Consider the following 17,014-nt stretch of genomic DNA (forward strand, 5'->3'; position numbering starts at 1 on the left):
AGGAAAGGAAAGGAAAGGAAAGGAAAGGAAAGGAAAGGAAAGGAAAGGAAAGGAAAGGAAAGGAAAGGAAAGGAAAGGAAAGGAAAGGAAAGGAAAGGAAAGGAAAGGAAAGGAAAAAGGAAAAAGGAAAAAGGAAAAGGAAAAAGGAAAAGGAAAATCTCCCATTTCACAAGCCTCAGTCTCTATCTGGTGGCCAGACAGCAACACTGCAAGCTCAGCTCTCTAAAACCAGAACACAAATCAATGAGATGCTGCATCTCAGGTCTGAGAGAAAAGAAATTAATTACAATTCTAAATTGTAATTAAGCAATAAGGAAATACCCACCAAAATGTGCCATTTATGTGTCCTCAACACACTGGTGACAAAGCACATTTTATGGGAACTGTGACTGTGAACATAGGTGTGCTCTTTGAACTCCCAGCCTTTGGGGATGGAACACACAAGAAATTTCTCTCTTTATGGGCATTTTCTTTTTTGTCCAAATAGATGGCATTGCTCCTTTTTAAAATATTTTTATTTTGATTATGGAGAATTCTGAGCTGTTTATGGGATGCTTTAATTCAGATTTTTTATACAAAAAGAAAGCTCCACCAATATCCACATTCATTAAAAGAAAAAAAAAGATAAATTCAGCTGGTGTATACCACATGTTCCACTTCACAAACAGAATAAATAATGAAGTTTTCATTGTGTCAGGGCAACTTTTAGCAAGAATTCCAAATGTAATTGTTTAATTGACCTGCATGGCCACACTGATGACAGAGACTGCTGAAGTTAAACCATCATTAACAATAATATTGAACAGGTGGTGGCAATATATGAATTAAGGATTTTAAACTGGTGCTACAGCATGAACTTGGCAATGATCTTAACGTGGTCAGTAAAATCTCTGGCCAAGATGATGTGGTCAGAAAACATCAAATTCTGCAGGTAATTATTTATACTCATATACTCATATATATATATATATATATATATATATATATATATATATATATATATATATATATATATATATAGATATATAGATATATAGATATATAGATATATATATATATTTATATAGATATAGATATAAAAATAAAATTTATGTAATATATTCTATATATTATAGGTTGTGTAATATTATATATTGTATATTATATATTATATATTATATATTATATATTATATATTATATATTATATATTATATATAGTATATTGTATATTGTATATTATATATATTTATAATATATTATATATATATAATTTTTTATATATGCAAATTATGTTAGATGAACAGAACTGTTTCACAATCAGCCTGACCTTCCCATTCCAGGTGTTCCACAAAAGGTGAACTGCTGGAATTTGTTACCAAAATCTCACCTAAGCTCCTTTATCAGATAAATAAATTTTCTAATAATTTTGTAATTAAATGAAAAGAGTTTCAGGTAATCTGAGCATCAAAACAGAGCAGCAAAAAAAAAAAAGAAACTTTGAAGTTGTGACAACTTTTAAGCTCTTATCTTTCATTCCCATCAGGCTGTGTTCAACTCACAAGATGGAACCAGTTAGAACTGGACAGAGAAATATTCATTTATTGCCACTGCAGGAGAAAGATCCCAGAGATCCCAACTTTTCTGTTCTCCCTGGACCATGTGCTCCCACACTTCCCTGAAAGACTCAACAGCCACAGCCAAGAGCTGGACCCCTCCTGCCAGCACTATTTGGGAAATGAAAGCCTTAAAAAATAACTCCTGAAGGAAAAAAATGTAAAAAGACAGAGCTGGAAGGTTTTAAGTGTAATTTAAAACCTCATAAATAAGAGAAAAACAAAACAATCTGGCTGCTCTTGGAGTATCTTCCTAGAATTCTTTGATCCTTGTCAGTGATGGGTGTGGGGACCACAGCCAGAAAGAAATAAGTGCAAGAGAAAATTAAGTAAATAATCTTTTAAGATCAACTTATATGTAATTATTTATATTATTTACATTTAATATAAATACAGATAATTTATATAATCTGAATATAAATTGTCATTATTGTTCCCTAACCTTTAATCTGCAACTGTGAGTGATTCCCCAAAAACCAGAATATGGCCTGCAAGCCACTAGAACCAGAAATGCAAGCAGGACAGAGCAGGAAAAAACCTCATAAATGCACAAGCAAGACCTGGCTTCCCTTTCTCTGCTGATGAATTAAAATCATTGCAGGAGCCTGAACCAGACACTCCATAAAAAAAAGGAGCCAGTCTGCAGCAAAGACACAAAATTAACGTGATAATCTAATGTAATCTAAATGCATAGGTTGTATAGAATTTAAATATAAATTGTCATTACTGTTCCCTAACTTTTAATGATTCCTGTGAATGCTCCCCAAAAAACAGAATATGGCTTGTAAGCCACTGAAACCCCAAATGCAAGCAGGAATAAAACCAATAAATTCACATTCCCTTTCTCTGCTGATGAATTAAAATCATTCCAGGAGCCTGAACCAGACACTCCATAAAAAAAGAGGAGTCGGTCGGCAGCAAAGACACAGAAATAAACTGGGAGAGAATCCTCATGTGGAGCTCAGGGATGGGTTTGGGAGAGGCGTCCCGGGCAGCACCGCGGCGCTGCGGCCAGCAGAGGGGGGCGGCAGCCCGGGAACGGCTGCGCTGCGAGCCCGCAGGCCGGGAGGGAAATGCCCATTCCCGAGCCCAAATCCCCATTCCAGAGCCCAAATCCCCATTCCAGAGCCCAAATCCCCATTCCAGAGCCCAAATCCCCATTCCCAAACCCAAATCCCCATTCCCGAGCCCAAATCCCCATTCCCGAGCCCAAATCCCCATTCCAGAGCCCAAATCCCCATTCCCAAACCCAAATCCCCATTCCCGAGCCCAAATCCCCATTCCCAAACCCAAATCCCCATTCCAGAGCCCAAATGCCCATTCCAGAGCCCAAATCCCCATTCCCAAACCCAAATCCCCATTCCAGAGCCCAAATGCCCATTCCCGAGCACAAATCCCCATTCCCAAACCCAAATCCCCATTCCCGAGCCCAAATGCCCATTCCCGAGCACAAATCCCCATTCCCGAGCCCAAATGCCCATTCCCGAGCCCAAATCCCCATTCCCAAACCCAAATCCCCATTTCCCGAGCCCAAATCCCCATTCCCGAGTCCAAATCCCCATTCCCAAACCCAAATCCCCATTCCCGAGCACAAATCCCCATTCCCGAGCCCAAATCCCCATTCCCGAGCCCAAATCGCCATTCCCGAGCCCAAATCCCCATTTCCAGAGCCCAAATCGCCATTCCCGAGCCCAAATCCCCATTTCCAGAGCCCAAATCCCCATTCCAGAGCCCAAATCCCCATTCCCAAACCCAAATCCCCATTCCCGAGCCCAAATCCCCATTCCAGAGCCCAAATCCCCATTCCCGAGCCCAAATCCCCATTCCAGAGCCCAAATCCCCATTCCCGAGCCCAAATCCCCATTTCCAGAGCCCAAATCGCCATTCCCGAGCCCAAATCCCCATTCCCAGAGCCCAAATCTCCATTCCCGAGCCCAAATCCCCATTCCCGAGCCCAAATCCCCATTCCCAAACCCAAATCCCCATTCCCCAAACCCAAATCCCCATTTCCAGAGCCCAAATCCCCATTCCCGAGCCCAAATCCCCATTTCCCAAACCCAAATCCTGATTTCCAGAGCCCAAATGCTGATTTCCCAAGCCCAAATCCCCATTTCCAGAGCCCAAATCCCCATTTCCCGAGCACAAACTCCAACTCCCCGAGCCCAAATCCCCATTCCAGAGCCCAAACCTCAATTTCCTGAGCCCAAACCCCAATTTCCAGAGCCCTCTGGAAGGGCTCACCCGCCCAAAGAAGTTACTCATGGGGCATCCCAGTGGGGTGTTGTAGGGCACCCAAAGAAGTGACTTTTAGGGTACCTAAATGAGTTACTTTTAGGGTACCACATGAAGTTTTAGGGCACCCTAACAGTTTACTTTTAGGGCACCCAAACGAGGTATTTTAGGACACCCAAAGGAATTACTTATGGGGTGTTTTAGGGCACCCAAAGAAGTGACTTTTAGGATACTCAAATGAGTTACTTTTAGGGCACTGAAAGAAGTTTAAAGGCACCCAAAGAGTTTGCTTTTAGTGCACCCAAATAGGGTGTTTTAGGGCACCCAAAATAGTTATTTTTAGGACACCTAAAGAGGTTATTTTAGGGCACCCAAATGGGGTGTTTTAGGGCACCCAAAGAAGTCACTTTTAGGGTATCTAAATGAGTTATTTTTAGGTGCCCAATGAAGTTTTAGGGCACCCTAAGAGTTTACTCTTAGGGCACCCAAAGAGGGTATTTTAGAGCACTCAAAAAAGTGACTTTTAGGATACCCAAATGAGTTACTTTTAGTGTACCTAAAGAAGTTTTAGGGCACCCAAAGAGTTTGCTTTTAGGGCACCAAAATGGGGTATTTTAGGGCACCCAAAGAAGTTATTTTCAGGACACCCAAAGAGGTTATTTTAGGGCACCCAAACAGTTTACTTTTAGGGCACTCAAATGAGGTATTTAAGGGCACCCAAATAATTTACTTTTAGGGTACCTAAATGAGTTACTTTCAGTGTACCTAAAGAAGTTTTAGGGCACCCAAAATAGTTATTTTTAGGGCACACAAAGAAGTTACTTTTAGGGCACCCAAATGGGGTATTTTGGGGCACCCAAAGAAGTTACTTTTAGGGTATCTAAATGAGTTCTTTTTAGGTACCCAATGAAGTTTTAGGACACCCAAAGAGTTTACTTTTAGGGCACCCAAAGAAGTCATTTTTAGGGCATCCAAAGAGGTTATTTTAGGACACCCTAACAGTTTACTTTTAGGGCACCCAAATAGGGTATTTTAGGGCACCCAAAAAAGTGACTTTTAGGATACCCAAATGAGTTACTTTTAGCGTACCTAAAGAAGTTTTAGGGCACCCAAACAGTTTACTTTTAGGGCACCCAAATAAGTTACTTTTAGGGCACCCAAAGAGTTTACTTTTAGGGCACCCAAAGAAGTTATTTTTAGGGCACCCAAAGAGGTTATTTTAGGAGACCCTAAGAGTTCACTTTTAGGGCACCCAAATGGGGTGTTTTAAGGTACCCAAAGAAATTATTTTTAAGGCACCCAAGGAGGTTATTTTAGGGCACAGTAACAGTTTACTTTTAGGGCACCCAAACAGTTTACCTTTAGGGCACCCAAATAAGTTACTTTTAGGGCACCCAAAGAAGTTATTTTTAGGGCACCCAAAGAGGTTCTTTTAGGACACCCTAACAGTTTACCTTTAGGGCACCCAAATAAGTTACTTTTAGGGCACCCAAACAGTTTGCTTTTAGGGCACCCAAAGAAGTTATTTTTAGGGCAGCCAGTTAGATTATTTTAGGGCACACTAAGAAGTTGCTTTCAGGGCACCCTAACAGATTATTATTTTTACATCTGTACCCTAACAAGTTATTTTAGGGTACCCAAGCAGGTTGGCTTTAGGGCACCCAAACAGTGACTTTTAGGCTGTGCAAAGCTGTGGCACCCAGGCTGTCCCAATGCTCCAGGCTGCTGATGGTGGGAAATGCCAGGAAACTGAAGCCCCCAGACCCCAATCCTTGTCTGTCTGACTGGATGGGAGCCACTGCATGGAAAGAATCCAACCTTAAAGGATTAAACTCCTGAATCTGCCTGAAGTCACCTTTTTCCTCCTCCTGTTTTTATGGATATATTAAAATCAAACTATCAAGGCTCCTCCAACAGCCAATTCCTTTTGCTGCATATTAAAATCTGGATTTTCTGGATGATAAACTTTGGAGAAAGGAGGCTCAGGGGGGACCTTGTGGCTCTGACCAGGGAACAGGGACAGGAGCAGAGGGAATGGGCTCAGCTTGGACAGCAGCAGCAATTTGCCCATGGAAAGGGAGCTCAGGCCTTGGCAGGGGCTGCCCAGGGAGCTTTGCAGTGCCCAGCCCTGCAGGTGTCCCCTGCAGGTGGCACTGAGTGCTCTGGGCTGGGGACAAGGTGCCCATGGGGCACAGCTGGGACTCATCTTGGAGATTTTTCCCAACCTAAATGATCCTGGAATTCTGTGGTATGAACTGGCAAAGGCAGAAGTCACCTTCTGTAACCAAACAGAGTTTGTCATTATAAAAGGCTGCTCTGTGTTAGAAACTCTACAAGGAGATGACAGAGAGAACAAGGGGGGGGATCCCAGCAGAGAAATGAAACAACCACCTAAAGATGCTTCCAACAATGTTCTCTGCAAGGTTCCTTTCCAGAATTGACATTTACAGGACAGAACTTGATCAAATTTTTGGATAAAAAACTTTTATCAAGGCCAGAGAGAGGTGGCAGCATATTCATAGCAATGCCATGAATAAAAAGGATTCCTGTAGGAATGTCATAAAGAAAGAATCTGTAACATGCAGGGATCAGTGGGATACAAACCCCCAGATGTTTGCAGATCACATCTGGAGAGAAAAGCACAAAGCTTTCAACCACAGAGGTCAAGGTTTTTATAAGAAAAAAAAAAGTAATTTTTAATCAAGATGAACAAGAGCTGTAAAAGGGCAACCCAAAAGAAAGAACAAGGAATTTATTCTGCAGAGAGACCTGGTCCAGAGCAGATGATCTGAGCCACCAGCAGGAAGATCTCAGCTGGATCTGGCTGTGCAGATAAAACCAGAAACGCAGTGCAAGGACAAAAAGTCTTTGAGAGAACCCAGAGAGGCTCATTCAGAACCTCCCCTCCAAGCAGGAGCCTGCTGAGGAGAACTCTTGGTGGGACTGGGTGATGGCAGAAGCACAAGAACCCGAGGGAGGAAAGAGGCAGGCAAGGGAAGTAGTCAGGAGCCTTCAGGAAGTTGGCCACCATCCAAGGCAGGAACACTGATCCTATCAAACGGTGCTGGTGGTGCAAAGACAGCCTGATTGCCATGGCCAAGTTGGCCAGCTGATTATTTCCTCACATGGATCATGTCCATACAACCTGAAATTCCTTGAGTTTGTTTCCAAAGCGCCTTGAAAGGACTCAGGTGCAACTTTTCTTGTCTGACCAGCCTCATTGTAGAAGTTCTGGGAGACCTTTAACCCAAAAGAGCTCACATAAAATGCATTTGTAGATCCTCAAGCTCTGTATTATTATATGGGAGATTCCCTCTTCCTCCTGGAAAGGAAACCCTTCCCTGGCCAGCCCCATTCACTTTGCTCCAGTCACTGGAGCTCTCCAAATCCTGGCCATTCCCATCCCCTCTAATCCTTTCCTCCTCCTGCCAAAGTGTCTTCCCACAGCACCAGAGCATCTCCTGATGTTCTGGAGACTTTTCTGCCTAAAACATCTTGAGCAGCAAAAACACTCCACCTCCACCTTCTTTAGTGAAACATTCCTCATCAGTCTGCACCAAATTTTCAATTTCTGACTTACAGGCTTTGCTGGAACCCATCTGCCCTTCTGTTTCCACAACTGGGCCATGGAATTTTTAAAAACCAACCGAATTCCCACTTATCCAGAGCCACGGCAGCTCTTGTGGCTCCTGCTGACTCCTCTTGTGACTCCTTTCAGCAGACCTACCCACCCAAATAAAATCTATTTTGTGCAAACTTCTGTATTCCAAATACACCAACCAGTGACTCTGCATTAAAACAGTCCATCAGGATAAGTAATAAAGCAATCAGCTGCTAACAACAGCCCAAAAATTTAAAAGCCAGTCATTATCTTAAAAAGAGCTTTTCACAGTTCTCCACTTGGCCAATCTTTCTCTCCCCTTATTTAAAAAAAATGTTATAAGTAGAATAATCCTAATAAATATGTTCCAGGGGGTTAGAAACAACTTTAAAAACTTTTTTTTTGAGTTATAGTATACATATACAGATGTATACACATATGTAGATATATACATAGATACATATATTATATACATATATGTATATTATATACATTTATACATATATTTGTATATAATATATACATATATATTATATGAAATATATATTATGATACATAATATATATTATAATATATATTATGCATTATAGTACATATATATGTATATACATATACATATATATGTATTATGTATATAATATATATAGATATATATGTATATATATTATATACCTATATATGTGTATGTATATAGTATATATATATGTGTGTATATATATACACATATATATATGCACACACACACACATATATATAGATATATAAAAATATAAAATATATAAAATATAAATAGTTCTAAATATACTGTTGCATGTTAATTCTATTCTTACAGAGTTGGGAGTTAATTAGTTAAAAACCAACTCTCCAAGAAGAAATGCCCTGATCCTGTAATTGATGGTTGGATAATGCAGGGACAGAGATGGACATTTCACAGGGGTTTAGCGTGACAGGAATGGGGGGAATGACCCTAAACTGAAGGAGGGCAGGGCTGGATGGGATCTTGGCAATGAGGAATTGTTCCCTGGCAGGGTGGGCAGGGCTGGGGTGGAATTCCATCCCTGGATCCCTGGCAGTGCCCAAGGCCAGGTTGGACACAAGGGTGGGAGCAGCCTGGTACTCTGGAAGGTGTCCCTGCCATGGCCACCTCGATCTCTAAAGGTCCCTTCCAACCCAAATGAGTGCACAACTGCCCATTTGAGAGCTGCCAGGTGCAGGAGGAGCCCTGGGCCATACCTGGTTTGTCAGGGGGAGTGGCTGCTCGAGCTGCTCAGCGTAGGATAAGGCCGAGACCTGCTGGTCACTGATGCTCTGCTGCCGCCGGTCACTGTACTGCTGATGCGAATGGGACATCTGTCCAGCCATCTGAAGGCCAGCAGCATGGAATGAAAACGATGGTGCAAGCCGAACAGATGAAGGTTTGCATGCTGAAGTCTCTCCTCCTGCAAAGACAAGGACAGGGTTAAGCAGGGGATGGGGGGAGAATCCTGCCCTGTGTTCAGAATCCTGGATCCCGGAGCTCATTGGCACCCGGGGGTTGTCACATGTGGGGGGTTCCACAGGGAGGGGTCCCAGAATTGTCCTGCAGGGCTGGGCAGGGATTTCTCACAAGGACACAGGGAATGGCCTTCAGCTGAGAGAGAGCAGGGTTGGATGGGATATTGGGAATTAGGAACTGTTCCCTGGCAGGGTGGGCAGGGGCTGGCACAGCTGTGGCTGCCCCTGGATCCCTGGAGGTGTCCAAGGCCAGGCTGGAGCAACCTGGTCTGGTGGAAGGTGTCCCTGACCATCAGATCATTGTCACACACGGGGGATTCCACAGGGAGGGGATCCCAGAACCATCCTCAGGGAAAGGTCACCTGCAGGGCTGGGCAGGGAGGGTGGGCAGGGACCTCTCACAAGGACAGGGGGAATGGCCTTAAGCTGAGAGAGGGCAGAGCTGCCCCAGGCCTGGGCCCAGCCCAGGGAGGAGCTGGAGCTGCTGCAGAGAGCCCAGAGGAGGCTCCAGGATGGGCAGAGGGATGGAGCAGCTCTGCTGGGAGGAAAGGCTGGCACAGCTGGGATTGTTCACCTGCACAGGAGAAGCTTTGGGCTGAGCTCAGGGTGGCCTTGCAGGGCCTGCAGGAGCCCCAGGAAAGCTGGAGAGAGACAATTTCCAGGGCATGCAGGGACAGCACCCAGGGAATGGCTGCCACTGAACTGTTCCCTGGCAGGGTGGGCAGGCCCTGGCACAGCTGTGCCTGCTCCTGAATCCCTGGAGGTGTCCAAGGCCAGGCTGGAGCAGGTGGAAGGTGTCCCTGACCACCAGAACTCCATCTTTAAAGGTCCTTCCAACCCAACCCATGCTGGGACTGTAATCCTGAGCATCCCTTTACTCACACCTCCCCCTGGGTGTCATAACTCAGTCAGAGTTTGACAGGGGTTATTCCAAACACACAAATCCTGGGTATGGATTCCAGAAAAGCCAGAACAACACACAAGTTCTGCCTTTCAGGGCTGCTCCCAGCAGCTTTCTGGACTGACTATACCAAAGGAAAAGCCAGTGTCCAGCCTCAGCAGTTCATCTTTGTCTGGGGATAAGGTTCAGGGGTGATGATGGAGGGATCCCAAAGGGCTCTTCCAACCCTGGTGATTCCCTGAATCCCTGATTCCCCGTCCTCTGTGTTTCTGCCTCCCTACAAAGCACAGCAAACAAAGAGCAGCTGCAATCTGAAAGCAAAATTATCACTAAAGATTAAATTTAGAAGGAAGGTGTTAAACAGCCAAGCACCTGACCAGCCAAGGGAAATCCCCACTTCCTTTCCAGTCCAAACCTTGCAAGAAAACACAAGCACTAGAAAACAGTAGATGAGTACAGCCAAGATTTGGCTTTCTTAAAAATAACTCTGTCAAAAGAAAACTAAAATATTGAAATTGATACTACACGTTGACTCAACACCTATCAGGGCAACAGAACTGCATGGATGGAATCAAACACCATTTTACATTGATTATATTAATATATTAACCATTTTAAGTTGGCATTGCACAGGAAATTACTTTTAACTCTTCTACAAAATGTCCATTAAAATTGAGAATTATAATCTTCCATCTCTACAACTTGGTGGATCCAGTGAACATTTCCTTTTCAAGATTCACTGAACACTCCTGTAAGAATGGCTGAACATATGTAAGACATCATCCAGTATCTCTACTTTTTGCTCTTTTAATTTCTGAGGTTCTGCTTAACCTGAAAAAAAATCATAATCTCACTTAGCAACATCATGGTGACTGAAGTAAAAGTCAAAACAATATTTAAATCAGAGAGTCAAAAATACCACTAATTCTGAAGTGTAGAGCCAGTTACTTTCAAAGGTTTCAATCTTGTATTTTCTTACCTCAGACCACAGGTTTCCAACAGAGAGACACCTGGCCAATTACATAACTTTATAAACACAAATTTTATTTTCAAAAATTCTGCCCTTCTGAGCGTTCCTCAAAAAGCAGAAAGCTCAAATATATAAACCAAAAATCCTGGCACCATGAGGTTCTCATTTACTCCATAGGATCTTCTGACACTCCAAAAATCACAACAAGTCTGAGGATAAACTGAATAATGCACTACACACATTTCAAATAAAGTTAAAATGCAAAGTAGAAGAGTGTTAAAAGTGTAATTATCCCACAAAACAACAGCTGTAATGTCATCCAAATGTTGTAATGTGATGTTTTGCTTCAGCTGGAAACTTCCCATGCTTGTAGACCTTTTCCTCCCAAGTCCACCTGCACCCAAATCCATAATTTTAACTTTTTCGTTTAGAGTATGTTTGAGATTTGCTGTTTGTGACTAACCAAGAGGTCCCTGCTGGCTTGGAGGACAGTCCCACACCAAATGTGACACCACAAATCCAAACTGTGTCCAGCAAGAACCTTCTTAACCCAGAAGCACAAACTTTGCCCAGCAAATCTCAGAGAAAAGGACAAGTGTAGAGCCTGTGATGATGCGAAGGATGCCAAGGGGATGGGTGGGAATCGGCCAAACTCATCCCTGTGTTCCCATCCCAAATGGAAAAGGATTTGAGTCACCCCTGAAATGGGACTGACCCCACCCACCTCAGCAGCCCCTGGGGCAGAGCTTTGGGAGCTGGAATTCAGCACAAGGAGCAGCAGCCAAGGAATTCCATCCCCTGGGGCTCCCAGCCCTGGCCACCAACACCCACGGGGGCCCTGATGTGATCCCTGCCCTTGCCACGTGCCAGGCTCTGCTCCTGAGCCCTGCAATCCCATCCCAGCACAGCTCATCCCCAGGGAACACTCCCAGAAACACTGGTGGCACAGCAGGGGGAGAGCAGGGCAAAGAAGGACTGGTTAGAATAGAAATCTTGACCTCCTTTAGTTTTAGGTCGAGGAGTCGCTCCAGAAACAGGGACATTTGTGCACTGCCATTAACTGAGGCTCACACAGCCTCTGGTGGCGCTGAGATTGCTTTTGGGCTCATCTGGAGAGCTCCAGACAGCCAAAAAAACCAGGGATCTGCTGACCCCCAGGGCAGGGCTAAAATCCACCAGCACTGGATCCCACAGCACATGCAGAATTTGATGGTTCTGAGATTGCTTTTGGGCTCATCTGGAGAGCTCCAGACAGCCAAAAAACCAGGGATCTGCTGACCACCAGGGCAGGGCTAAAATCCACCAGCACTGGATCCCACAGCACATGCAGAATTTGATGGTTCTGAGATTGCTTTTGGGCTCATCTGGAGAGCTCCAGACAGCCAAAAAACCAGGGATCTGCTGACCACCAGGGCAGGGCTAAAATCCACCAGCACTGGATCCCACAGCACATGCAGAATTTGATGGCTCTGAGATTGCTTTTGGGCTCATCTGGAGAGCTCCAGACAGCCAAAATCATCAGGGATCTGCTGACCACCAGGGCAGGGCTAAAATCCACCAGCACTGGATCCCACAGCACATGCAGAACTTGCACAAGGTGCAGTAAATCATCAATTTTCCTTTTTAACCACTTCAAGTGATCACACCTTATGTAAAGCACCTTGGGAAGAAAATGAAGTTAAAAAACCCCAAACATATGCCAAGGTCTCTAAGCATGAAGCACATTAAGGGAAAAGATTATGGATTTGGAGTGGGCAGAATTGTCTTACAAATAAGCCTTACCTAATGTTAGTTCAAGGGAGGCATAAAAATACCCACCTTGATGTGTATTTGCACTCAAAAGAGGCTCACAGAACTCTCTGAAAATAGACACACTGCAGAAATGGATTCCCTCATAAAGGAGAAGGTTTATTTCTTAAAGCATCATCTCAACACAGTGCAAGAAGTTCAAGAATTTATTTAGTTGGTGAGGATGGAAAATACTTTTGTCATTCAAAAGAGCTGTGTTTTAAATGGATTTTTTTTTTTTATGGATGTTTTAGGGCCTCCCCATCCCTGGCAGTGTCCAAGGCCAGGCTGGGACAGTGGAAGTTATCCCTGCCCATGGCAGGGGGTGGCACTGGATGATGTTAAGGTTCCTTTCAACCCAAACCATTCTGGGATTTTATGATTTTTCCAAGCAACAAAGAAATTATTAACTGAAGGCATAACAAATATTTGAGATTGTGATTACTGAGGAGTCAATGAATGAACTACAACTGGTGTAATATTGGAAAAGTTTGTGTAAATTTTTGCACAGATTTTTAAGAACTCCATGCAGATTCAACCTCCTCTCTCATCCATTTGAGACCCTGTTATTCCCATTTTGATATCAGTCCACATAACTCATTTAAACATTAAACCTCCTCCCAAACAAAGGATTTCTGGTGGTAAAACACATCCCTGGCCTTTCTTTTCAGCTACAAACATTCACTGGGGCAGAGCTGTGGGTGACTGAGTGATCCCAAGAGTGGATCAACAATCCAGAAAAAATCAGTGGATTGTAAATTGGATTGAAATTAGTGGATTGTGGCCAAAACCCAACTGGCCACAGCACTGGGCAACCTCCAAAGGTCTCTTCCAGCCTCGAGGTTTCCATATTTCTGTGCCACAAAAGTCAGCACAAAGTGAGATTTCTCTCTGGATCAGGAGTTGTTAGAGTAGCTCCTCTGTTGGGTGGGACTGCACCTGAAAATCCCAACAGTAATTCCAAGGTTTCTTTGCATTCCTGTCACCCAGCTCATTAAAGATCTACTTCACTTCTCAAAGTATCTTTGTGACTCTCTTTGTCCCTCTGTCAAACCTTAGAGTTCTATTGAGGTGTATTCATAGTGAAATATCAAAAAGGAGGCAAAGTCAGACAAAAACCATTAGAGCATTAAAAAAGTGACATTTCCTTAATATCTCTTCCTACTTCTCACCTCACAACTAAAAATCAGCCCCCAAAAAGTGACAGTTTGGACCCTGTGAGTGATGCAAATCTGCCTTCAGGACTGACAAAGCATCTCCCAAGTGCAGCAGCAGCAGATCTTGGTTCCATGACATGATAAAGAATTATCTTGCTGATAACAGAACCTCTGCAACAGCCTTAAAACACTTCCCTGCCTGCTGATGGGTGTGCAAGATGAAGCAGGTAAAAGCAGTGAAAGTCCCCTCAGCATTTACAAGTTTAAATGCAGGAATTCCCCAGGTTTGGAAGTGCCCAAGGCCACGTTGGACAGGGCTTGGAGCAGCCTGGGATAGTGGGAGTGTCCCTGCCATGGCAGGGGGTGGGATTAAGATGATTAATAAAGTGTGAAACCTCCTCTGCACAATTTATCTGCCATTCTCTTTGCCTTGCTGCAACTTTTCTTCAACATTTTCCCTCCTAAGAGCATTGCTTTGACCCAAAATGTTTCCCTGCCTCTCCCTGCCATCCCACCCTCCCTTGTTGTGCCACGTGCAGCCATTCCCTCCGTTCCCTCTCAGGGATGTGCTGGCAGCTGAGTGAGAACCTGCCAGAAACCACCACCAGAGAATACAAGTGTGAAGTGTCCCGTTGGCCACAAAGGGTGTTCTGCCTCCCACACTCGGAGCTCAGGAGCTGTTGGGGCCACACCACAGAACAAGCATGGCTCTGACTGAGCAGGACAGGTTCAGACTTTAAATCTTTTTGTTTCCAACCCCTGCTAAACCAGCACAGGTGAAGGCAAGCACTTCTTGCTGCTTTTTTTCTGTGTTTAAGTTACTGATGTGTGTGAAAAATGGGTATTTTATGATTGGCTTTTCACAAATATTCAAATGATTATTATATGTGTTGTGTTAGAAAGTTATGCTGTATTAATTCTCTTAAGTAGTGGGTTAAATATAGTTTTAGGTTATAACAAAATGTTAAAATAGAAACCATGCTATGTAGGATACTTTTTTTAAAGAAAGGACTCACACCAGACAGCAGCCACAGGACACCTGAATCTGTCAGAGAAACAGAATTTATTGCCCCATTATCAGAAGAAACGAATTTCTTCCCGCCTCGAAGGCGCTGTCAGGATTCAGAGGAAGAAGCTGACACTGCCCAGACAGAATCCTGTGTTTGAATGGAATTTATGCATCATGGATGAGGTGTGAATATGCAACAGGCTGTTGTTTTTAAGGGGTAATCCTCTGTTAACGTGGGTCCTTTTTCGGGCTTGTGCTGCCCAGAAAAGGTACCTGGATGTCCATAACTCTTTGTTTCTATTGTCTCATATTGTCCCAATACAAATTGTCCAAATTATTATTACTCTAATTGTATTACTATTTTCATAACCATTTTATTATTATTAAACTTTAAAAATTTTAAAAACAAGTGACTGGCGTTTTTCACAACGTGAAAGCCACCCAATGTCCACTCTAAGAAAATCCTGTGTTAGCTGAGGAATTGTACAACCCTCTTCCTTCACAGAAGATTTTTTTTGCAAAGTTCATTATTTTGCAGAGTTCTGGTCAACTTTATTTTTCAAAATCTCTGCTTGGAAAAGCTCTCAGCATCCATGAGCATTGTGACAGCTGAGCTACTGAAGAGTGCCTGGAGAAGGGAGGCAGATCCCTGCACTGCTCTGACACCCAAGCTGTGAGGTGCACCAGCACATCTGGAACAGCCAGGGAGCAACCAGCAACAAGGCCTTGGATCTGAGAACCCTCTGCTCAAATAAACCCACGCTGAGGACGAGTCAGACCCAGCAGAGCTCGGCCTGAGCACCACAATGTCAGCGCTGGGGCCGGCAGGGTTCAGAACAATCATCTCTCAGGCAAGGAGAAAGCCCGACCTGAACTCTGCGTGACCTCCTGCCGCCCTGCCCTGCCCATTGTCCCCACCAGGGCTCTGGAGCGACAACGTGGGGGTGCAGGGACCTCACTCTGCTCGCTCGGGAGTGGGAAAAGCTGAGAGAAGCCAGGGAACAAAGGGGAATTACCTGCGGCAGCTCCCGGAGAACAATCCCGTTATAAATATCCCCCAGAGTTCCTCCTCTGGAGGAACTTTATTATTGTGGGGGGATTATTAAGAATGGCTGCTTCACAAGTTCTCCTACAATAACCATTCAGCCAACTTCCCTGTACAGAAATGCCAAACCCTGCTTGCCCTGAGAGCAGAATGGAACCCTAAACTCAGAAATGCCAAGCCCTGCTTGCCCTGAGAGCAGAATGGAACCCTAAACTCAGAAATGCCAAGCCCTGCTTGCCCTGAGAGCAGAATGGAACCCTAAACTCAGAAATGCCAAACCCTGCTTGCCCTGAGAGCAGAATGGAACCCTAAACTCAGAAATGCCAAACCCTGCTTGCCCTGAGAGCAGAATGGAACCCTAAACTTACTTAGAAACAACCCCCAGGGTTCCTCCTGCTCCTGCTCCTGCTCTTCCCGACTGGCCAGAGCTGCAGGGAGGTCACAGGGCTCAGGAGGTGACACCAAACTCCATCTTTTCCCAGCCTGGAGGAAAAGTAGGCCAAGAGCAGGTTCATGAACTGCTGTGCCACTGCTGAGCCTGTCTTGGCCAGTTCCTTCCCTGGATGAGCTGCAGCAGGGGTGGACTTTGGGCAGGACTTGTGGTCTGTGCCTTTGGTGCAATCAGAGGACTCCAGTTCCCTTTCCTGCAGAAAAACTGGAGCTCAGACCTGTCACAGGGAAACACTGTGGGAAATATCTACCAAAAAAAAGAGAAAAAGCCACTTCAAAAATAAAAATCTGGTACCAGAAGGACTGAATGCTGCTGCTCATTGTAATTCTCCCACTACAAGAGAAAGAAGTTTCTTAACTCATTTAATCCACTGGCAACACAGTATATAAATCTGGGTTTCATTAACTTATAAATATGACTTTGAGTACACTCCGGAGAATCTTAGAACTGAGAAAATGTTGTGAAAGTGAAACCACTTTTTTTTTTAATAAATGAAGCCCAAGACTGCCAAAATTCTCAATTAAAACCTACAGGAAACACAAGCACTCTGAACTTTCAAAGCCCAAATTAAAACTCTGAGAGACCTGGGCTTTTCCATTTCTGCCCTGGACAAGCACCTGCTTGAAAGCACAGCTAGAAAACCACCTGGAATTCCACAAGGAAAAGGGACAGGCCTACAAAGGACTGAAAAGCCACTAAAATGAAGGGAATTTCTGTGCCCAGAAATTAGGAAAGGCCAGAATCCTTCCCCAGCTTGAATTCTGTGCCTCCA

The 17,014-nt window shown here is 44.1% G+C and overlaps 1 protein-coding gene across 1 annotated transcript in view; it reads right to left on the minus strand.

Moving 5' to 3' along the window:
• The window catches only part of DYRK1A (dual specificity tyrosine phosphorylation regulated kinase 1A), a 78,553-nt gene that overhangs the window by 13,705 nt on the left and 47,834 nt on the right, over positions 1-17,014 (minus strand). The window contains exon 3 of the mRNA XM_066545559.1: positions 8,661-8,866. Within this exon, the coding sequence (XP_066401656.1) occupies positions 8,661-8,866 (206 nt within the window). The remainder of the gene's footprint in view (positions 1-8,660; positions 8,867-17,014) is intronic.

This window comes from Molothrus aeneus, chromosome 2 (genome assembly GCF_037042795.1).
Source record: "Molothrus aeneus isolate 106 chromosome 2, BPBGC_Maene_1.0, whole genome shotgun sequence".
NCBI classification, from domain to species: Eukaryota; Metazoa; Chordata; class Aves; order Passeriformes; family Icteridae; genus Molothrus; species Molothrus aeneus.